This window comes from Periophthalmus magnuspinnatus, chromosome 3 (assembly GCF_009829125.3).
Source record: "Periophthalmus magnuspinnatus isolate fPerMag1 chromosome 3, fPerMag1.2.pri, whole genome shotgun sequence".
In the NCBI taxonomy this organism is placed as follows: domain Eukaryota; kingdom Metazoa; phylum Chordata; class Actinopteri; order Gobiiformes; family Gobiidae; genus Periophthalmus; species Periophthalmus magnuspinnatus.
The window spans coordinates 24,754,588-24,778,316 of NC_047128.1; the positions used below are offsets into that span (position 1 = coordinate 24,754,588).

Here is a 23,729-nt window from a genome sequence, read left to right on the forward strand (position 1 = left end):
CCGCGCGCAGACACTAGTGGTCGGCAGAACTGTCAGGCGCTCACAGAAAGAAGAAGATATACTGTGGAGTGAGGAGACAGGAGGTTAAAAAATAGGAAACTGGAGCAAAACAGTGCCGTGATGCAATAGTTGGAGTTGACAGGTGGAGAGAGAGAATGGCATGATGAAAATGTTGCTGGGGAATGTTTATCCCTGACTTTAGACTGTAGCCTCCACACAATTAGTTTACCTAGAGTGTTTGTGTACCTAGAATTTAAAAAAAAGTATAGTTTACATTTGCAGGTTACAACTCTGTTAAGGCTAAAACAAAAAAGAAAAAAAAGTTTGATACATACATACATACAGTATAATATTTGTTTTAGTAAATAATGGCATATTTGATGAGTGTTCATGAAAAGTATTGAGGGAAAAATACACACAAGAATGCATTTATATAGATATTTAATGCAATGTCAAATCAGTGGTTAACAGTCAAGCAATGATTAACGGTTAAAATGTTAAAAAATAGTGAGTTAAAGGTAACTTTTCTAGTGGAGGGTCTGTCACCTGCTTGTCTCTATGGAGATGTTATAGTATTGCTCTGTAAAGTTCCACAGAATGGCCTTGAAATCATCTATCTCCATGGAGACAAACAGTTCACAAAAAAGAATGCATGTCTTTTCTTTCTTTCTTTTTTTCTATTTATTACATTACAATAAAATCACCTGTAAATGACGATATATAAATAAACGATATATAAATAAACGATATATAAAAAATACACAGATGTGCAGCCCTACGGTCATCATCACCCCTGTTTCTACGGCAACACATCTGGCCTTAATCTAAATGAATGAGAGGGAAAATACGAAGAGGTTGAATGAATGCATGAACGTGTCTTTATAACTAGTCACTGTCACTTAAGGTCCATATAGAATACAATGTGTGACGATTAAATGACCTGACCAATTCAACTTTAATAAAACTCCTTCTATACCTTCTGAATGGACATCTGTGGAAATGGCGGTCTGTCTTTCCCACTGAACCTTGTAATTAACTGCCAATTGAATCAGTTTCGTAAGGGATGGATAAACAAGACAACAGCGCTCCTAACACTGACAATGGTAATTAACTATCTAGCCATTCAAAAGCGGTCTCTATACCATTATAAACACAAACCAATGCTCTTTATAAAGGCCGATGCGCCAATCAATAATGTTAATGTTACTCAAAGTTACGAAAAACCCTATCAGACAAAGTTCCAATATAGTTGTTTGCTTAAAAACAGCTCCACTCTTGCCTCTTGTTTAATAAATATGACACTGAACTAATGAATCACTTAATTTGATATGGACAAATGAGTAAGCAGCATAATTAAGCACATCCTTTCCTGCTTGTTTGAATGAATTTTACATATTTTGGCACTCCAAGACCAAAAATGATTGTTGTAATCATTAGCATGGATCTTGTTTACATACACCCCCTTACAATCCCTTCAGCCTAGCTCACCATTTGCATAGGCTCGTTAATTGGAATCGTAAAACTCATTGTAATAATTTGAAATGCCCGACATGACCACTGAGGGAGGCGCTGTGGCTGTTATCTTTTCTTGAGGGGTATCTTAGCGCGCTGCTGCCAATAACTCTGAATTGGGAAAAACATGCTTCTGAGATAAGCATTGGGAGAAATTGAGGATCTTTATCGACAAAACTGAGAGATGAGAAGAGGAACATCCGACCTTGAGCCATTAATCAGTGGCAGGTAGTGCTTTGGGACAGTGATTTTAACTCAGAATCTTTATCTTTTCACACATGGCTGACCCTTTCTTTGATGGAGGTTACTTAGTTTTGATATTTTCATTTGATAAAGGAATAGGCATTGAATAGGCTTATTTCACTTATACGTTGGATATTTATATCTAAAAATACTGAAGTAACATTTGGAAAAGTTATATCGCACATCAACATCTACTTGTGCCATGTACCTGATTTTGAGCTAAATATTTCTTGCACCAGTACAGATAAATTATATAAGCAGCTCTTGAGATCAAAATAAGTCAGTTGTGTACTGTCTGCATATAATTATAAAGCATTTTATTGTCAGATAATCAGGAAGTGTGCGTTAGCATGCTAGTTGTTAGTATTACCATGACAGCAATATTCCGCTCTGGCTTCTAAAAAGTGTGAAAAGTGCTTATAAAGTTATTGTAGTGGATAATTAGGAGACCCTCAAAGCATACAGCACCCTTTAAAGTTTTTTTTTAATTATTATTGAAAATATATATATATACCGGTATTATTATTATTATTATTACTTTTTTAAAGCAACAATTTAATATTTTGGCAATATTAGTTGTGGATGAAAGCAAAAAAAAAAAAACACCCAAAAAAACACCCAAAACAATTGCTAGAGATTTAGAAGTGTTTTTGCCTATTTATATCTTGTAACTACACCTAAATACATTTTACACTGTTCATTGCTTGTACAGAATACTAACATCTATCAGACAATGCAAATTTATCTTGGAGAAGTAGATGTCTTTTTACCAACATTTTTATATCAAGTAATACCATTCTATCCACATTTGATGAGGTTACTTAAAAGGATTTTTGGAAAATCTTCAAGAAACATGCTTTCCAAAATTTCCTTTCTGAAAATGGTGATGCTACTCTCTGAGAAAAAAACAACAAAGAAACAATAAAACTATGTGGAATTTAAGCATCTAACACATTCTAATTAGAAATCTTCTAATTATCTCCATTGTGGTGCCCAATTGCTGCCAGGTTTGCTGCTAAACATTGCAGTAAATTGGCACTAGATTAAGCTGGAATGTTTGTAATAGCCTTGATTTAAGTGACAGAATGATATCAATATGAGAAAGAACAAATGAATACACAGCTTGGACTAGCATCTTTTAAAACAACAGCTCAATTTAATGCCTAAAGAATTATATAATTAGAATTGACAATAACCTTTAGGTGCTTTTAGACTCATTTACTGACAGATAAAATAGTTAATATTATCTTCAGAGCTATCTGAAAAGTGTGCAATTAATCACACAGAAATATAATAAGTTTCACATGAAAATCAAGGTAACCGAGATAATAATGTGATTTTAAGCAAAAGTTATTCATCCAAATAGGCTCACTTTCTGTAATTACTGAAAACTGCATAACCCTTATAATATTTTAACCACCTTAACTCATAACAAATAAGTTTGAGAAGACTTGCCAAAAAGAGAAAGATGCACATTTTCAACTTATTTTAATTTGTTTATGTCTTTGTTTATGATCTGACTACAGACATAGACACAGAACAAAAAAGACAAAAATAGGGCAGGACAATATGGCCTAAAATGGTCATCAAGATATAAAGCTGAACATTTGCGATAACAATATAACAGACAATATACCAAAGGCTGATTAATGATGGCTTTACTATTATTTGTACTTGGTTGTTTCAGGTTATTTAAAGCCACAGTATGTAACTTTTTAGCCAAAAAGAGGAGACTTAAATAACAGCATGTTTTATTTTTCATTTGGGTTGTTTTTTATTGCACTGAAGAAACATGTGTGCTGTTGCATCTGCACAAACATGAGCCTTGGTCTTCTGTTTGTGTCCATGGAGATGTAGCTCCTTTGATGATTATAGGCCACAGTATGTCATAAAACCTATCTATCTCCATACAGAATGTTCTGAAGTATGGTAAGGAAAGCTACATACTGTACTGTTAAGTTATAACTAGACATTCTGCTCCCACTCCTCCCATCTCTTTTATTATTTGAGATTTTAGTATCTACAGAGCATCCACAGTCAGTGTTTATGTCACTCTAGTGCACACACAATTACATCACATTATCCCAAATTTCATATCATCTCATAAATACTGCAATATTTCCCCAGTAATATGATATACCATGCCCCAATAGAAAAGGTGAACAATTACCCGAGTACTATAGCCTCTTTTGTGGCCTTAATGTGCACTATGCAATACATGTTTTATTGTTATGACTAGTATTATACAGTCCATTGCCTTAGCGTGCATAGTGTAGCAGTACCGTGTTGTGTTTCGAAAGCATACATGAATAATTACTGATGTGTTTTCATGTTTGGAATGTCTGTTGGCTAATTGTGCTTTGTGTCATCTGCCCAAGACAATTACTCCCTACAGACACAATAAAGGCACAACTTAATGTCATATCTCATCTCTTCCTTTCGACCAGGTTTTGTTCTTAAAACTTGAAAAATAGAACTAGTTCATCTTAAACAGGCTGCAGTTGTCCAAAGTTATTCCTCAATTACTTTATGCATTACAAACATCCCAATTATTCACAGTGACGAGTTTATAAGCGCTTTTTGCAACTTTCTGGCCAGAGAAGAATTTTAGATAGCCGGATATACTGCCATCATGGTAAAGCTAACAACAAATACCATACTAACCACGCACTTTCTGATTCTTATGCAACAAAATACTTAAAAGTAGATGCAGACAACACCGACTTATTTTGATCTCAAGAGCTGCTCATACAATATACAACTGAAACCCGAAGTTTACAGCTATATAAAAAGACACGTATGCTTTTTTTTTTCTCCTCCTCACTGTCAGACACAAAGTCAGACTAAACTTTTCCTGTTATAGGTCAAATAGGATTACCAGAATTATTTCTATTTGCTAAATTCCAGAATAAAGAAAGAAGAATTTTTTACAAATTGTTAATTACTTTCTTCAAAGTCAGAAGTTTACATAAAGTAAGATTACTATTAATTTAAACAATGTGGAAAGTGGGATTATGATGTCATGTCTTTGGATGCTTCTGAGGTTTATTTCTGCCAACTATTGTGAGAAGCTTGTGGAAGGATATCCAAAACGTTTAACCTGAGTTTAAAGGTAATTGTACCAAATACTAAAGAAATGTATGTAAGCATCTGACTCTGAAAAATGTAAAGGACATTTGTCTAAAAATATCCTCATCTCATTATTCTGACATTTAGCAAATAGAAATAATTTTGGTAATCCTAATTGATCTAAAGTTTTATCTAATTTCATGCCAGACAGTGAGAAAAAAAACAACAAAAAACAGATGTCTTTTTATATAGTGCAAGTAAAAATTGTTTCAAATGTATCTGTACTGGGTCACAACAAATTTTGCTCAATCACATGTGAAAAAACATCAAGCAATACATCAGCACAATGCACCAAACAAGTCTACATTTTTGTTGATTTAGTTTACTTCTTCCAACTTTCCCACACATCGTCAACAGCATCAAAAAGCAAGACCCAAACCTTTAATGCTACAGTTAATAAATAGCTTAACACGCAGTAGTGGACCTTTCGTGTTATAAGAAGCTAAAATCCATTTCTTCTCAAACAGTGTGCTCCCTGTCTGCCCCAAGGTAGAAAAATGAACCACGTAAAACTCTGCCAGTAGTTTTTTCTGCAATCTTTCACAGTAAATATCAGTTTGCAGAAGTTGTGTTGTGAAAGAACATTGGTACAGCGATAAGAAAGGAGTAGCTATACCAAAGAGCTACTACTACGAGAAAATAGTTTGAGCAGTTTAGGCATATCATATTTGTATTTTATGTGCACATATACTGGGCAGAAGTATCAAAAATGAGATCGTAATCGATATTAAAGCTAGTATCAAAACTAGATAATCATTTGAGCAAGTATTAATACTAAAAAAGTCCTGAATAGCTTTAGAGTGATCTTGAGCTGAGAAGTACAAGTTCACATACACTAGTATACGCCCATGGACCACTATGGAACCTAAATGGACGGGAGTACACAAATATGAGGCCACATAGTAATATAAAAGAAAGTACTGCAATGTAATGTTGCACATTTTATCACATTTTATCATCTAAAGAAAGAGTGTTTTTCTATTATCTTCGTGGTATTCGTATGGAGTATCAAGTCTATTCCTTAGTATCTAAATCAAGTTTAAACTGAAAACATTATACTCACCTGGAATGAAGCTCGGTGCTGCCATTGTTGTACTTGCTGCCCCGCTCCCACATGCCAAAGTCTGGAACACGGTAGGCCCTCTCCACACAGAACACCAGGTTTTGGATAAAAGATACCTGCATATAGAAAATACAAAGAGATTAGGCGTAATGTTATGAAAGTGGCTCAGACATTCACCCACTGTTATAATTGTGGCATATGAGAAATCGCTAATCATTAAATTCCAACAAAAAAGCACTGTAAGGCAAATGTAGTATTATTTTCTTTGTTTGATTTGTAGGAACTTAGTATAATCAGAAAATGCGTGTTAATGTGCTTCTTGTTGTTGTTAGCAGTACTGTGATGGCAAAACTGTGATCTCTGAAAGTTGTGAAAAGCTATTATAAAGTCGTGAATAATTAGGATGCTCGGAATGCACAAGGTATAGTGAGGAATAACTTTGGACCGCTGCAAACTTTTGTCTAAATTTTGTAATTGTTGAATTTTACTGCGATAATTTTGATGTACCTTTTATTTAAATAATGTTAGAAAAGTATGTTTATTGGTATTTTAGTGTTTTTCTGTTGTCGTTTTTGGTTCCACTCGATCATTGATAGAGACGCACACCTGGTTTACAAGCAGAAGTGTGGTGTGTCGGTTACCCAAGCCAATTAAAGAAAGGATAAAGTTAATAAAAGTGTATTTTTAACGGTCATTCTAGCTCCTAAGTATGGGTCAGCCAGCAAAGTATGTGTTCATCTGTTTTATTACTACAGTTCTAATTGTAATCTATGTCAATTATTTTAGTTTGATGGCGGAGGTTGGTGGCGTTGATGGTATCAGCAGCCAAGGTTGCATATTCAAATTAAAGATTAATTAAGCCATCAGTAAAAGAACTCTTTATTGATTGCATGAGGAGGTGACGTGATATTGGGAGAAGAGTCTAATTTTTATCTTCTCATAGTAAAAAAGTAGTTAGATACATCCAAAATGGCTCAAGGAATTCCAATTACGTACAGTTCTAAGGCCAAGATAATGTATGTTCTATTGCTCATTGCTAATACAGATTCTAACATATAGGAATGTATTAAGCTCAGAAATGTTTGATCTGATTGGTGAATATCAAACAAGCAAAAGGTAAGGGTGCATTATGTAACTTTTCTGGTAGAGTCTGCCACTTGCTCGTGTCCTTGGAATTGTTATTTTTTGCCTGATATGTTTTCCTGAGTGGCGCTAAAGTCATCCATCTCCATGGGGACAAGTAACAAGTGACACTACTAGGCTAAGTTACAGGTCAGATTTGCAGAGACGCGACCTCGTTCGCAGTGAGAAAACATGTTTTCCAAGGTATTTTTGAGCAACTGTAATAAAGTCAGGCTAGATAAGTTGTTTGGAAGATTCTCTATAAACATCTCCATGGACACAAGAAGGAAAATTACATAGTGCTCCCTTAAAATTATGTTATATTAAAAAACCTGTGTCACTAATAAAGCAGTACTTCATTTGCACCATTAGGATGTAAGCCGTCAGGTTGTTTCCACCAAATGTCACCTAGTCACATCTCTACAATAATCAGCCGTAATGGGCGACCTTTGATATTGATCAGTGGTGAGGCTGGTAGCCCACACTCTCATTACAGAGGTTAGTAAAGTAGACACAGCAGCACAGTCCTCATCAGCTGAAGGGCAAAAACACCTCGAAAACACCACTTTAATTAATGACCTGTTTGAAGGAGTCTGTTTGGATCGAGGCTTACCACAGCCTTTATACAGAACGTCAGCAGCACCCTCGAATTCACATCAATCAAAACGACACAGCGTCTTTAACTTGCATTTTCACAGTTTTAGGTATTAATCCCACGTTTTATAGTTCAGATTGTAAAATGTTTTAGGGATGCTGTAAAAATGTGTTTTATTTCACCTTTCTTAAAATAAAAGATGGAGGTGTTTTATTATTTATTGTTTAATTTTCACTGGGTGTGGTGGAATGATTATGAGTAGCAAAGCAGCCCACAACATTGCGCGTAAATGAATGTAAATGGTAAATTGTCACATGTATACAGTATCTTTAAAGCACTCAAATCACTTTAGATCAAGGAACCACTCACTCACTCACTCACTCAAGAGCACAGCGGCAGCATTCATTAGGGGGAGTTGGAACGCCATCCTGTGGGTCAGTGGATCTGAGCGCGCTACCAACGATGTTTATGTCGAGAGCCGGGTTTGAACCGCCAGCCTTTGGATCAGAGGACAAGCAATCAACACCACTACCGAGTGCGCTAGAGCTACTGTTGCCCTTGTCCTGCGGAGGTGGCCAGCTACTTCTAAACAGCATTATTTTTGACGAGAGATAAACATGTCATTGCTTTGGTTTCACAGTGCGTGATTATCGTCAGTGGTAGCAGTTGTTCACTTTTCTTCATACTACAGAGGGAAACAGGCTTGCTGACTTATATTGACTGTGTGGATTTGTTTTTTAGGCAGAATGGTAAAAAATGTACAACTTTGTCTTTGATGCGCAGTGCGAGCACCCCGCAGAGATCAAACCTTTGACTGTGACGGGACTAGATTTTGGAAAATGTAACGTATAACTAATAACGGTTTGCAGTCACATGATGGTTGGAGTGCTGTGGTAGCTCGAACCGGGCGCATAATAAAGTCGTATCCTTGGGCAAGACATCCACCTTGACTGTATGTATGAATGTACGTTAGTGTTATTGATTAGTGGTGGTTGGATGGGCCAATAGCGCAGTGGCAACTTTGGTTCTCAATTGCGTATCCTTTAATTTAGTCATTGTAATAAATAAATAAATACATTACTCCAATCCAATGCAGTCAAAGTTAATTTGTACAGCCCATTTTTTAAACAAGATAGTTAGTGCTGCACATATTAGCAATTTAAAACAAATATTTAGAAAAATTACCATCCAGCTCATGACTTGCAAACTCCATAATGAATTCAACATTCCATAAGAATATTATAAAATAAGCTTTACATTGTATTTTTGGAGCTATTACATTTAAAAGCCCAAAAATCTAACCAACCAAAACAGCTTGAAGACCAATTGAAATGCCTGGCCTGAGCGGGACCTTGGAGACATGTCTAAATCAATAGGGACTTCAGGAAACAAGCTGAAGGAGAGAGACTGTGAATGTATGATGACTTAAAGGCCTTGAATGATTAAAAAAGACAAGGAAGTAGCTGCACTTGTGTATGTGTGTATGAGTGTGTGTGTGTCTGACTGATGGGTAATTTAATCCAAAATGACAAAGCAGGAGAGAGCGATGAAATGAGAGATGAGGGAGGAAAGGGCCTCAATGGAGATAAAGAGAGAGAGAAAGAGAGAGAGAGACTGTGGGGGAGGTAAATAGGCCAGCGTGAAGGAGGACAGGGAGAGAGGGAGAGCAAGGTGTTTGCCTCAGCTCCATTTTGGGACTTTATGAGAACAGTGATTAATGAGGGGAACTTTTTAGTATCTTAATGGTATCTTAATGAATGTGACTTCCCACTGGCTAAACGGATCCATCTTTCTCTATACTACTAGGAGACTCTCGCAGCCGAGGTGTGGGTTTATTAGCTGAAGAATAATGGCATGCATAATACTTTGCCAAATAACGAATAATAATTAAAATATACAGTATATATCTCTTTTAATTGGCATTATGGGTGATTCAGTTAATCAAAGATATTACTACTTCATCAATTATGTGTCAATACTGTATACGGTATTGCACAGTTTGCCTTCCTGGTGTGCAGTAATTTGCTTCTTATAATGACTTTGGATTTTTATGCTAGATATCCTTCCCAGCAAAACCTTCTCCAAATAATTATAATTATAATCTAAATTTAATCAAGTGTTTTCAGTGTTACAGGACTTCACAGTGGATGATGCTGAAGTGGTCCAAAATGAAAACCATGCAGACCTGCGTAACACTGACTAGATACACACCAAAAACCTGATGATTATCTGATTTCTACAACTCATGTGAGTAATCTGATTTATTTTAAGTACATACAAGTTTTGACAATGAAAATAATTCAAACAATTTTTTTTTTTTTTTTACTTATTATACTGCTCCAAATACATCAGTTACTGTCTCAGGGTGTTTTTGATGATCATAAATGCATCAAATTATTGGGTTATCTGGTTATTCTGATTATCTGATGATTCTAGCTCTAGTTGATTTTTACTGGCCATGCAAATGTACCCAATGAGAAAACACACGCAGGGACACACGCTGCCTAATGAGACTCTTCATTTCATGCAGCACAGAACTGCAAATGGCATCTGGAAGGAGGTCGATAGTGCATCTTCTCAGAGGACAAACAGCTTTCCTATTGCACCTCCTGAAAATACTGCAATGCAGCTTCCAGCTCGGCCCCGCGCACGCCGTCCGACTTCACAAGCAGTGACAGCTAACAACGCACTAATAAACCGTGCCGTAATAATGCGATTAGTTTGGCTTTTCAACAGTCATTCCCAATCACAAGTCAGCCCGTGTACAGTAGGCGATAGGAGTGGGAGTAATGCAAAGAAACCACTTCAGTTTTAATTATGCAATGTAATAATCAGGGGTTTTAATATGCAAATTAAGCCTGCAGCACAAACAGGCCTGCCCTCATGAAAAGTTACACTGTCAATTTGTTCTGCCATCGGGGGTTGAGAAATTGAGAAAAATGAGTGGTTATTAGGAAGGCTTTTCGCAGTAAACAAAGTCAAGCCTGCACAGACTAATTGGTAGCTGGTGTAATGCCTTACCATGTGCCCCCTTTCCTTAGATAAGCCCCATCTAATAAATAAACAAATGGTCTTGGCTTACCAACGGCACTAGTTTTTCCGTGGCCCTAAGTGCTGCTGTGAATGAGTTGACTATAAAAACCAACAGAATTAATGAAGTTGAACTGCTCCTCAGGGCTGCACAGTATAAGCAAGTGAAACAGCCAGACAGCCTTGTTTTATAATAGTGCGTACATAAAGAGACAAATGAATTCCAGCGCTCAAGTTTAAAACCCGGGTTGTCAAATATTGTAAAATGATATTAGTTTGACTCCTATGAGGAAATTTAAACTTTTTATGAGCCAAAATAAATAGAGGTTGAGCTGTAAAGGTGCAGAGGGATTTGGTTCAGGCTGAAGGGGATTTGGGTGATGTTTTAATGGCTTTTCAAAGCACTCCAGTTTGACACTTGGATTTTGAGGGAGTAGTGTCACATCATTACCTCTGCCAAGGAGGTAATATGATCGCACATTTGTCGACTTGTCTGTCTGCCCTTGTGCCTGACAGCCCAAATATGCTTAACTGCATCTGTGCTTCACATAAAACCTGCTGCCAGCATAGTGCACCAGCCAAAGAGGAGCTATGATCATAAAGGGGTGCTAAGAACTTGCAACAACAGTTGCAGTGAAGTTGCAGTATAGTTGAGAGTCTAGTAATTCAATTGCATGTGTTTCTATTGTTATGGGTCTCCACGCCACAGATGTAACCTGTAACTTGGCCTGGTGGCGCCATGTGCTTGCCTCCAAGGAAATAGATAATATCATACTGCGGGACATTCTAGAAAAAACAATAATATCTCCACCAGAAAACTTATAAATAACATTCACTCGGGGCAAAAGCTGTCAACCCCAAGAGGCACCAATTAAAGGATACAAATAGCACATAAAAAAGTTGTTTTAAGTAATGTTTTTAAACAACTTCCAATACATATATTTGCCTTTCTCAATACTATGATCAAAATAAAACATTAAATATGAATTGATAAAAGCCAAATATGAATACAAATTTACAGGATGCAATGCAGGATAAAGCTACAATGCAGGATACCCTGCATTGTAGCTTTACCACTAAAACCACTACTGTGCAAAGATCTTGGTCTTGGCATTAACATAACAAACAAATAATGGAACACAATCATGCTCAACTCTTAAAAAAATATGTTGCAACTACAAACTAGGAACTGTTCAGCTTTATGTAAAGAATGGATACATCATGTTGGCATCTACGTCCATTTAATGTGACTGCGTCCAAAGACAAGGCAATACTGGGTGAAGTATGTGACACCATTCCTAAAATTGTAAAATTACTGCAAATCTGTGTCTGCTCCAATGTACTTTATGATTACCTACTGCTGACCCAAAATTAAGATGGCTGGGGGTGGGGTAGGAGGGAAAGAGGGGTGGGAGAAGCAGAATATTTTTTTTTTTGTGTGAGTTTTGAATTGAATTGTTTTATTTGTGATTTATTAAAAAAACACTGTTGAATCAAATGAGGGCATTTTAAGTAATTATTGTAGAAGATTTTCTCATTTCTCCAAACCAAATAACAGCAAGATGCTTTTCAAAGTAAAGCTTAAACTTCAAAACCTTTCGCTGAACTCCGCACTGATGTTTACCAATTGAGCTGAAAATATCAAACCAATAAGTCAGCCCAGGCGCTAATCCCTGTGCGCACCATCGATTCCTCTGGCCGACATTCTGGGGGTGTTGTTTACCTCATCAGTGTTGTAAATGATCTGCAGACCCGAGCATATCATCTCCACCAGGTAAAGCAGGAACAGGGACACGGCATCAATCTACACCAGAGACAACAGATGAGAAAAAAGAATGTTGATTACACACAGATTTATGAGTTGGTCAATAAGCCAATCTTTTTTTTTGGTAACATTATAATAACTACACTGTTAGTTGCCTCAATAAAGCATGAACTATATAGTTACAACCTATGACACCCGTGGATCATTATGTTATAAATTGCACATTTTAAATCGCAATATTTTGCTAAAACAACTTAATGAAAGAAACAAGTCCGCTGAATGTTAGAGAACTGCGGTGCCCAATGGGAGCTGACGTGGCTGCAAACGTCATCACAACAAAGAGCTGTGCTGTTCTTTGTCTCTCCTATAACTGCATATCACACTAGCAAGGAGTGGATTTTTTTTATTTGTATCTAAATGACTATGCGATGCTGCCAAATCCTATGAGTATCACCGATTAAGAAAATTTAATTGGAGAAGTAGTGGGCATATGGGAGTTGATCGGCAATATGGCATCTTGAAAATAAGAGATTAAACATTGCTCAAACATGAATGTCACTCCAAAAACAACTTCGAGAGGGTAAAAGCTGAAGGGAAGCAATTGCTCTGAAAATTTAATTTTGCATAATCTGTTAAATAAAGTATTTGTTCATTATTAGCTAGCTGTTTCTTCATGATTTATTATAGACAATTAAGGTGTAGTTATTCTAAAGTTGTACCTTTTCTTTAACTGTGAATGGACTTGAAAGTATAAGTGTCGTAAGCAACATTTACTTCCTAGTAACTTCAAACTTCTAGCACATTAACAACAGTACACAGTATGACATCAGCAGTATTGTCAAGTCATTTTTGGCTACACTTTCCACTATAAATAAATCTCTACATTGCCAGTATCGGAGGCTTAATCTTAGTATTTCCTGCACCTCATCATTCACTTTTGTCCAATCTGTTTCTGTCTGTTCTGTGGAAATACAAGAACCTGTCAATACAACAGTAAAATATGAACCAGATTTTATAGTCAGTTACCAAATCAATTTTAGTATTCAAGTTATTTTGTGGCCTTGTACTTTATTCTTATCCAATCCAATCCACTTTATTTATATACAGCGCATTTTATAAACATGAAATTCATACAATAGGTTTGGGTAACTCCTTTCCGCTATTTAAAATGTATTAGATGTCACACCCATCGACACGAATTATGCAACTTTTTAAAGGTTCTTCATTGCACTTCTAGCTCTGACAAGTTAATTTTCCTAGCATATCCACATGTCAAGATGAGGAGAAAAAAATAAGGCAATTTAAAGGGTGGCACTTAAAAATCAAAACTGTCAAGCGCAAGTCGATAAACTAATTTCTTTATCTTGTTGTTCATTAGTCCATCACTCTCGCCACAAGTTCAGCTGCTAATTCCAGACCAGTTCTAAAATACCGTGTCTGAATTTCTTATGTATTTTGGATATGACTGACCTGTAGGTGGTGGTAATTGTCATAGGTGTGGACCTCATCTCCGGTGTCCACATTGAAGACTGAGTGGAGACATGTAGAGGGGCTGGGATCCTGTTTAAACTGCTCCACCTGCAAATATACACAGGCCCAGAGGAAGGAGAAAAAGGTTAAAGAGAGAAGCAGGTCAGAGGAAAGCACGGCGGTCATGCAAATGTGGACTTATGCTGAGTTGTTGACGATGAATTGTTGACATTTACATTTAAATAGAAGGATTTTGATAGCACTTCAACAGACGTATCGGGATTATATTAACTATACTGTATTGCAATGCACAATGGAACTTATGAAATGGCATTTACTGCAAAATGTTTACTACAGGTGTGCTGCACAAACAGTGATAAGTATACTCTGCCACTGTCTGTTTTGGCCCCTTTTTAAATTAATTAGCGTGTGTGTTCTGTCTGCTGTAGCCACACGTATTGCTCAGCTTAAATATATTATGTCAAGCGTTTGACTATTTCGAATTCTTTTAAACAGAAACAAAAAAAAATGTATTTGACCATAATCAAATCAAAGTTAGATGTTCTACTTATAAAGACAGACTTTGCTCTGTTCTGCTCCATTTTTTAATGTTTAGATACATCCTTTTCACAGATTTTCAGCACGTATTTATCAGTCAAACAGTCTATATTCCAAGAGTAAATCTGATCAAACAAATCTCAAAAATGTGGTTTGTCCAAAGTATGGTTACTATAGCAACTTCAGCACTTGTGCCAACGTATCTGGGCATCTACTTATAAAACACTAATATGATTTTTTTTTTTTTTTTTTCCCCTTTACATTTTTGCTGTTAGTTTAAGTACATAATTGCACGTTAATATCCTGAAAGATTATGGTTTACAGTTATTTTATTTTAGCTACCACCCAAATAATAAACCAACCAGCCTAGAAAACTGTTCAGATTCTAACTGGCTGAACTAAACCGCCTGTGCATTAGTTTATTTTGCAAAACAAAACAAAAAAACGCTGATTAGAAACAATGCTGTCGGAAAGTATTATATATTTAAGAGAACATAAAATCAATCTATTCTGACTGGGTATTATTTCCACTTTAATCCAGGCCAATTTTAACTTTTTCATTTTTACTTCACTGACTTATAAAAGCATTTCACCTCTAAAAATTCCACATTTGCTTCTATGATTCCCAGCCACACTTTGGCTCCACTCACAATGCTATTTTCTTTTCGAAACGAGGCTTTGTTTTTCTTTGTGACAAGTATTATATTGCCCAGTAAAAAGCATTCTGCCTCCAAGTGCATAAGGGTCAAAAAAATGTATGACTTTGGTTTACTGCTGTAGCCATCATGTTCAGGTGGCCAGTAGAGGTTTTTGTGTATCTGTATGGATGCTGCATTGCCGAATTATAACCGTCACACTCAGTTATAAATAATTGGATGTGGCCCATTTTTGCTTGTTTGTTTTTCAGGGATTCTCTGACAATATTAAAGCCCCCCGAATAGGAGTAGAGCTGAACAATTTGAGAAAAATATCTAATTACAAGTTTTCTGACAAGAATTACAATAGCAAGATTTGCCTTTTTTTTTAAATAGGATTCTGTTCAAAGTTTTAGGTCTGCAGGCATTCAGTCAATGGCGTCTTAGCTGATGAAAATGAGTAAACTTATGATTTATTTAGATTATAAGGATTTATATGAGACAACTGTAGAAAGTGAGGTAGCTTAAGATTCCCAAGTTTAATCTGTCTTTATATAAACACACTGTTTCCTAGTACTTTTCTGCAAAAATAGTTGTTTTTGCAATGAACTCCAGAGCAGCTGTAGTCTTATGAGTGCAGTTTGAGTCAGATATAGAGATATGTGATAGTTTGGAGAGCTTTTGTCACGCCCTCTTTTACGATTGTCACGACTACAGCCCTATAAAGTTCACATTTTAAACAGAAAAAATGACAAAAAGACTGAAATATGAACTGACAAACTAATACACGAATCACATTTCAGAACATGTCTGCACAGATCTAAACTACAGGGTTAGTTTTCATGGTAATTTAAAAACTGCAGCCTTTGTACTTTACTAACTGCTTGCACCCAAACTGATATTTTGATTTGATTGTGATTAATCTTACAGCCCTAAATAAAAGTGTGTATTCCTAACATTACTACTATTTTCTTTCCATATTCAAATTTGTATAGCTTTGCTCCTCTATCTCTCCTCCGACACATAACCTCTGCACACTCCAATTCCTCTCTCTCCTCTAGTCAGGTCATAGCCAAGACCTTCTGTCCCGTTTTTGCAAGCACTGCCCCACTTTCTACTGTCCCACTGCGACTCATATGTTATTGTATGACAGAGTGCCACCATACTCTCCGCCCCAGCCTGTTTGTGTATCTGCAAAATGTGTGTCCATTTTTTTCTGTGAATTACCCACAGCAGACAAGAAAAGTAAGCCAAAAGAACACATAGAGCTACAAGATTATTTGCAATCGAACTGAAATTTGAATGGACGCAATTAGCAAATCGCAAAGGCAATTTTTGGAGTGTCATAATTTCCCCCAGAAACAACAAAATACCCTTTCTTAGTCTTCATATAAACTGCTAACCCCGTAGTCAGTACAAACATGTTCTGAAATGTGATTCTTGTATTAGTTTGTCATCAGTCTTTTTGTCATTTCTTCTGGATGCGATTAAAATGTGAACTTTGAACAGAATGCCATTATTAAAATATAAATCACAAATCTATTCTTGCAAAAAAACAAACAAACAAAAAAAAAACAACCACCCAATTTTCACAGCTCTAGAAGCACATTTGTTAAGACCTGTAATGTACTACTGCGTGAAGTGTATAATGTGTTCCAGCTATTGGCAGTTCAGTGTGGTCAATGCTTCTAATCATTATAGATACTCTCATTGTTGTGGTCAATACAAGGTGGTAAGGGTCAGAAAAATCCTATACAACAATATTGGTTAGATAGATCAAATAGCGCTCTTTGAATAGCCTGACACAACAAGGGCAAACAATTTTAGTCGATTTATAATAATTTTCTTAGCAATAGTAATGTTTAGTTGATGTGCCACTGCTACCTCAGTATAATCTTGAGCTGGGAGTGGGGCAGGCACATTACACAAGCTTGTGACCCTGAAATTCAAACAGTGAGTAGACAAAAAATTGTATTAAGTTTAGTTATACAGGTTATGCATTTTATTTTGGAAAAATTCCCCTCAACATTCTAACTGACAGGAGTGAGAGAACTATGGGCAGAATAATAAACAAAATGTGTTTCTTTGCTTTTTTAGTCAATTTTTGTCAAGCAACTATTTTTTTATATATATATTTAAATAAAAAGTCTGCTTTATATGGCTTTAACCCCACTCTGGATGATTTCGGCTCCCACAGATGAATACTGCCGTTGTGTCCTTGAGCAAGACACTTAACCCATCTCACCCTCAGTGCCTGCGTACACTGGTTTATGAATGTGTATGTAAATGTGTGAGTGGTTCCTTGATATAAAGTGCTTTGAATGCCTTGAAAGTGGAAAAGTGGAAAATAAAAATGTGACCGTTAACCATTTACCAAAATGAAAATAGTTTCTCTGTTGTTCCTATGACTGTAGAGAGCTCAGCTAGCTTGTCACATAACGATAGTGCAACACTTAAACTCACCCCGCAACAATTAATATTCTCAAAACACGGACTCGGAAACATCTTATTTAAGGAGAGAAAGGTTCAGTTCTGTGTCTGCTCCCAGAGTCAGTAACAGTGATAAATGTGCGTGTAGTCTGCAGTGACCCTGTTGTTTAGCCAACTGTTAATTGGTTTTCTACTACTATTTACTTGATTTTCTTGTTTAAGCGAGGTACAAACTAAGTATTTAGCAGAGTTGCAGACTTATACTTGTTATCAGACTGTAGCAGCTTTTTTACATTTTAGAGCTTTTACATAAGAAAATGTCATTACTTTCCATTGATACTCATTTAATGTTAAAAATAAGGAATGTTGTGATGTCATCTGCATAACCTCTATTCCTTCCTTCATATATATTATCTTTTGCTTTTCTACATGAAGAATTGTGATTAGATTGACCCTTTCCAAGCAACAAAGCTCCTGTGGTAGAGTAGAGCATGGACAACAGTTGGTTGATCAGTTGCAGTTTACAATAGATTAGATTAGATTAGATTAGATAATACTTTATTGTCAGATCAGAGATCTGAAATTTGTCTTGCACATAAAAACAGTGGCTCCGTTGCTACACATTAACATCACACATGCGACACAGACACGATACAAACATTAATTCAAGTCACTTTCTAGCACTTTGATAGCTATGGATTAAGCTCCTTGTTTATTTTAAGGATTGACTGATGAACAAAAGAATGCTTCAGCCTAACCTTATTAAATCGTGGAACACTGAACCGTCGCCCAGATGGAAGCAATGCATATTCACAGTTCAAAACATGGTTAGAGTCAGAAATGATGTTTCTTGCCAGTCGTATTGTGTTATTATGATAGGCAGCCTCATACTGACCTTCTAATGGCTGACCCACAGTCTTGGAACAGATCTTGATCAGGTGTTTAAGTCCAGACTTTACTGATGTGGACAAGCAGCTGTACCACACAGCATTACAGTACTGCAGCACACTGAGGATAACAGCCGTATAGAACAGTAGCTAGGCCTTTAGAAACCTGTTATCAATATACGTCATTTTTTCTGCATTGTAAGTTGTCAAAGATCTTGCAACATAAAAGGGAGAAGAATTACCAACAGTATTTAGTCCTACTACCAATGCCAAGAATATTGATAAGACATTGAAAAATGAATTGCTGTTTCACTCCATTTACTCTTTTAATCAGAAAATGTTTTGGGGGGTCACAACTTTTAATCCCATTTGAATCAGTGTAACACAAAATGACCCTGATGTGTCTCTTGTTCATTGGGGCTTGCCCTGTAGTTGGCCCATGTCATGTCTCCATTAAAAATGCTTGTTCCCTGTAAGTGTTGAGGACGGGGCCCAGAGAACAAGCGCCGGATGTAATTAACTGTGTAAACGTACTTTGCAATTAAGACATAGGAACACTTTCCCCGAAATTAGGTCGTCAAGGTCGAGCCAAGATGAAACATAATGGTGCTGGAAGGCTCACTCTGCCCTGCACGTACACAGCCTCACAGCAGGCCACTCCATTACAAGATGGCGCTTGTGTGGGAGAAAATAACAGCGAGAAGGTTGACTACTGCGTTTTTAAATCTTTATACTCTGTAGTCAAATCCCAGAGTACATATCAGAATGTAAAATATATCAAAAACTAGGAGCTATATATGGACAATGGTGGTATGTTTAAAATATTTATACAGCAATATATCATGAGGCTTAATCTGCTGGGCTGAAAAGGTGACTTATTTATAGGACAAATGTATTCTGATATTAAGGCCATTGTTAACAGGCGAGTCCTATGCATTTTGTTATTTTACCTATTCAAAACATCGATTTATTAAAATGTATTTCTTTTTAAGGAATATCTATGTATTAGGACAAAGCAAAAGTATTAGGATATTGTATCGTTGACCCTGTATTGGGACGCCTATTATATCGTGAAGTACTTGGCAATACCCAGTCCTAATAAGGAGGTTGTGCACTGAAAATATACTGAATGTATGATGAATTGTACAAATAAAACCTGTTGTAACTAATCTTCCCTTGAATTATAAATAATCTTGGTAGGTGTAGCATTAAAATGTAGGCATACAGTATTTGCATGGCTGCACTTCATGATCCTGCTGGCTGTTATCTCTATGAGCTCCACTGTACCTCAGCCCTCACACTGATACTCATCATTGCACCTGGAACAGTGCGGTTACTGTGGTTACTATTGATTGCCCATTTCTACTGCACCTACTGAACCTCATACACTGCCTGGAGGTGATGCTTAGCTTACAGTACAATAGAGCCTATTTTTCCAGGTTTCAGATGATATCACAACATTCTACAGGCCAATATTATTTAATACAGATTACATATGCTGAATGTTGTTAAAAAGATGTGTTTTTTTGCTGTACGGTGAGTTCTTTGGTCTAGTCAATAATAGAAATGATCAGGTTCAACATTTGACCTTTCTGATATTTCATGGCACAGTACAATACAACCAATACAAAAAAAAAAAAAAAAAAAGTCTCTTAGCCCCCAACCTGCAATTATGACATCGTTACATTCTCGAATCTGAAAACCACCTCTTTTGTTGTCTCCATTTGACAGAACTGCCCAATACTGATGGGATAACACAGGAGCATCAGTTAAATATACACTATGTAACTTCTTTGGTGTGGGGTCTGCCGCCTGCTTGTCTCCATGGAAACGTTTGTTTCATTGCCTATATAGTGTTTCACAATATGTCATTAAATCTCACTACGTGATGAAAAGAAGGTGGGCCATCAAGCCGAGTTAGAGGTCAGATATGTGGAGAAACGACCCTGCTCATGGTAAGAATGCATGTTTTTCCAGGTATTTTACAGCAATAAAAACACCCGCAATTAAATAAATGCTGGAAATATTTGTGGAATATTTCTAGCATAGCAATAACATCGACATGGGGACAAGCAGGCATCAGAACCTCCACTGGCAAAGTTACATAGTGTACTTTTAAGGACCCAAAATCTTGAACTAGGCCAACAACATTATGTAGCGTATTAACTAACCCTGAACAGAACCAGCCCTCTACTGCACTAATACACCTGAGCTATGGCCATGAGCTAATGTTGTTATAACCCTCGAGAAGGGATGAAATGGAACTCATCTTCTTAGATCCATGGCATGTGCCTCTTCAGAGCAGGCAGCAGTTAACAGGTTGCCAGTTATTAAGCCCTTATATCAGAAGGAGCAGCTCCTCCTATGATTGGTTATGATGATGATCACAGATGTGTCCGATGCTTGAGTGGAGAGGCTCTGATTAATAGCAACACCTTTGATCACTAACACGACATGGTAATTGTGCTGGGTTTTATGTAAATACCCCATGTAGAGATGAGTGGCCTCACCTTATCAGCCTGCCTCATGTAGCAGTAGAGAATCCCTCGCATGCATTTGATAGCAGAGTGCTCCAGCTCGTGAGTCCTCCCCATGTCGTCATCGATACGTCTGAAACACAAGAAAAATACAAGTTCTCAAGATGAAAATATCAACAATATTTTTTTTATAATCTTCCATGTGCTCATTTTGGAGGTGGTAAGTTTTGAAAAAATACATTAACACATGAGACTTTCCAAAAAACTAAAGAAAAGTTGCAATTCCTTTTCTAGGGGTAAACCACATTAAACTTAAAAATACTAATAGTGTGCATTATTAAAGAGGCTGTACCCAATTTGTTTCATGCAGTAAAGTAGAACGTGTCTGCCCCTGTCCAGATATATCGTAAAAGCAGCTCTGGGTACTATCTATATCTAATTACAATGCATATTTATCCATCGCAAGTTGGGAAGTAATGCTGCTGCGCTGTTAGTATGGTAGTTGTGGTAGGTGTTGTTAGCAGTGGCATAACAACCAAACTCCTCTCTGGCCACTGAAAGTTGAGAAACGCACTTAAAACCCCACTGCGGTGAAGAAATATAGGGAACTAAGGATGCAAACAGTTTAAAATGAGCTACTTCTGTTTTTACAACTATGCAAATCACTTATAGCATCTTAAGCCATATTTGTCATGTTCAATTTAAAACGATGTATATAAAAAGCATGTAATGATAATTCAAAAATGTCACTAATTTCAGAGGATGAGAGAGAAACGATTTGAATCAAGCAAAAAACAACAGCAAAATGAGCGACCCGAAACAAGGACATATTCGTTGTTCAGTCGATTAATCAATTGAAGGCGTCTTAGTCGTTAAAATTTGTGTTGGTTGACTAATTATTTTATTTACATGGGACAAAAGCAGAAAGGACAAGTTAGAGAGTGAGTTGGCTGAAGATTTGGTATTGTTTGGTATTTATATGTAAAAAGGCAATTTTAAACTCATGATTCACAACTTTAATCTGTCTTTATATAAACACACTGTTTCCTTGAACTCTTTCCCTGTATAAATAGTTGTTTTTGCATGAATTCCCCTGCAGCTGTAGTTTTGTGAGTGTAGCTTGAAGATACACAATAGTTTCGAGAGCTTTGCCACGCCCCCTTTTTAGTCGACTAATCGATTGGTAGGATTTAATCTACCAAAAGGAGTCAACTGCAGCCATAATAAACCCTGTGCGATTTAAAGAGATTAAAATAAATATTCCAAGTTACATAATGTTTCAGGGTGAGGTGAGGTCAAATCAAATGAGAACTTACTTTTCGTTTTATCCACAACTAGAAAGAACACCTTGGTGCACTTTGTAGCAACCTTTGTTTTAATTGGATGTCACCAAGCACCTACAAAGCGAGTGATGCAAATAGGATGGCACTCAAAAGTCAATCAATTAGTGAGTGTGCCGAATCCTGTCGAGGCTAGCACATCTGAGACGGCGAACAAAGGCCACACTAATAAAGACTTTGGCTATTGGCAAAGGAGCTAAGGTTAAACTTGTTTGAATTTCACTTGAACACATTGCATTAATCAGACTCTGTAGCGGATATGTGACCCTGATGAATACAAAAGGGATAAAATTAACTGTTAGCATTCCCAAACCGTTTTGAAACTCAATCATTTTTTTTTTTTTTTTACAAAGAAATAAAGTAGGTGAAGCAGAGTCTGGATAAATATAATAACTCACACTCACTGATGAGGTTATTAGTTAGTCTTGTTCCATTGCTCCTGAATGGAAATTTCTAATCAATCTGTTGCAGCAAAACAGAATTTAAATGACAAAATAGGCAGAACATTTTAGAGTAGAAAAATAAGCAAACTTATGCTCATCAAAACTGAGTAAAATTGGGAAAACTTTGGCTAAATTCTGCTGGAGTCAATATAATGGGCAATAACAGTTTAACAGTAAAACTTGCGATGACCAAAAAAAATCTGGTCATTCACCCTCTGTGTCACGGAAGGAACTTTTATTTGCTCCGAACAGACAACCTTTGGATATAACCTTTGGAATAGTCTGTCCATGGGAAGTCACATTTATGCTACCATGCGATCTGTATGTGGTTACTAACGAGGGGGTGTCAAAATAAGTCTGATGATAATTGATAATCATTACAGGTCATCATTGAAATTTAAGAGATAAAAAAACAAAAAAAAAACAAACACAGTGTGCACCTTTAATTTTGCTTCTAATATTCCCAATGTAACTTTTCTTTGGTTTCCCTAGAATGTTCCACAGTATAGCATTAAACCTCATCATCTCCATGGAAACAAGCAAATGATGCCACTGAGTCAAGATAGAGATCAGATCTGTGGAAAGGCAATCTCGCTCACAATAAGTAGTAAATTTTTTGTTCATATATTTCTTAAAGTTATTGTTATTGTTATTAAAACATCGGTAATTGAATAAATGCAAGATCAGATCAGTTTAATGTCATACTGCAGACCGATGCAGGGAAAGCAAAAACATCTCTATGGAGACAAAGAAGTGGTGGAAAAGTTACACAGTGAACGTTTAAATGGTTTTAGTTTGGTCCATTTCCAATAGGTAAAAACAAGTGCTTTTTATCTGGCTGTTCATCTCACATTATTTACTTACTATTATGAAAACACTTTGATTTCATAAAGCTGGTCCTAGACTAAACTGACAGTAAAAGTTGTAAACATATGATGTTTTTTTTTCATAATAATTGTAACACTATGCTTCCTAAGATAACAAATAGTTGTTAGCTACAAAAAAAAAAAAAAAAAAGATAGAAATATAG

The 23,729-nt window shown here is 36.4% G+C and overlaps 1 protein-coding gene across 3 annotated transcripts in view; it reads right to left on the reverse strand.

The window, feature by feature from the left end:
• Positions 1–23,729, reverse strand: part of phkb (phosphorylase kinase, beta) — a 101,068-nt gene that overhangs the window by 67,253 nt on the left and 10,086 nt on the right. For all 3 annotated transcript variants that reach the window (XM_033983740.2, XM_033983732.2, XM_033983748.2), the window contains 4 exons: positions 20,950–21,049; positions 13,930–14,037; positions 12,418–12,498; positions 5,948–6,063 (listed from right to left, as the gene is read on the reverse strand). In XM_033983740.2, the coding sequence (XP_033839631.1) occupies positions 5,948–6,063; positions 12,418–12,498; positions 13,930–14,037; positions 20,950–21,049 (405 nt within the window). The remainder of the gene's footprint in view (positions 1–5,947; positions 6,064–12,417; positions 12,499–13,929; positions 14,038–20,949; positions 21,050–23,729) is intronic.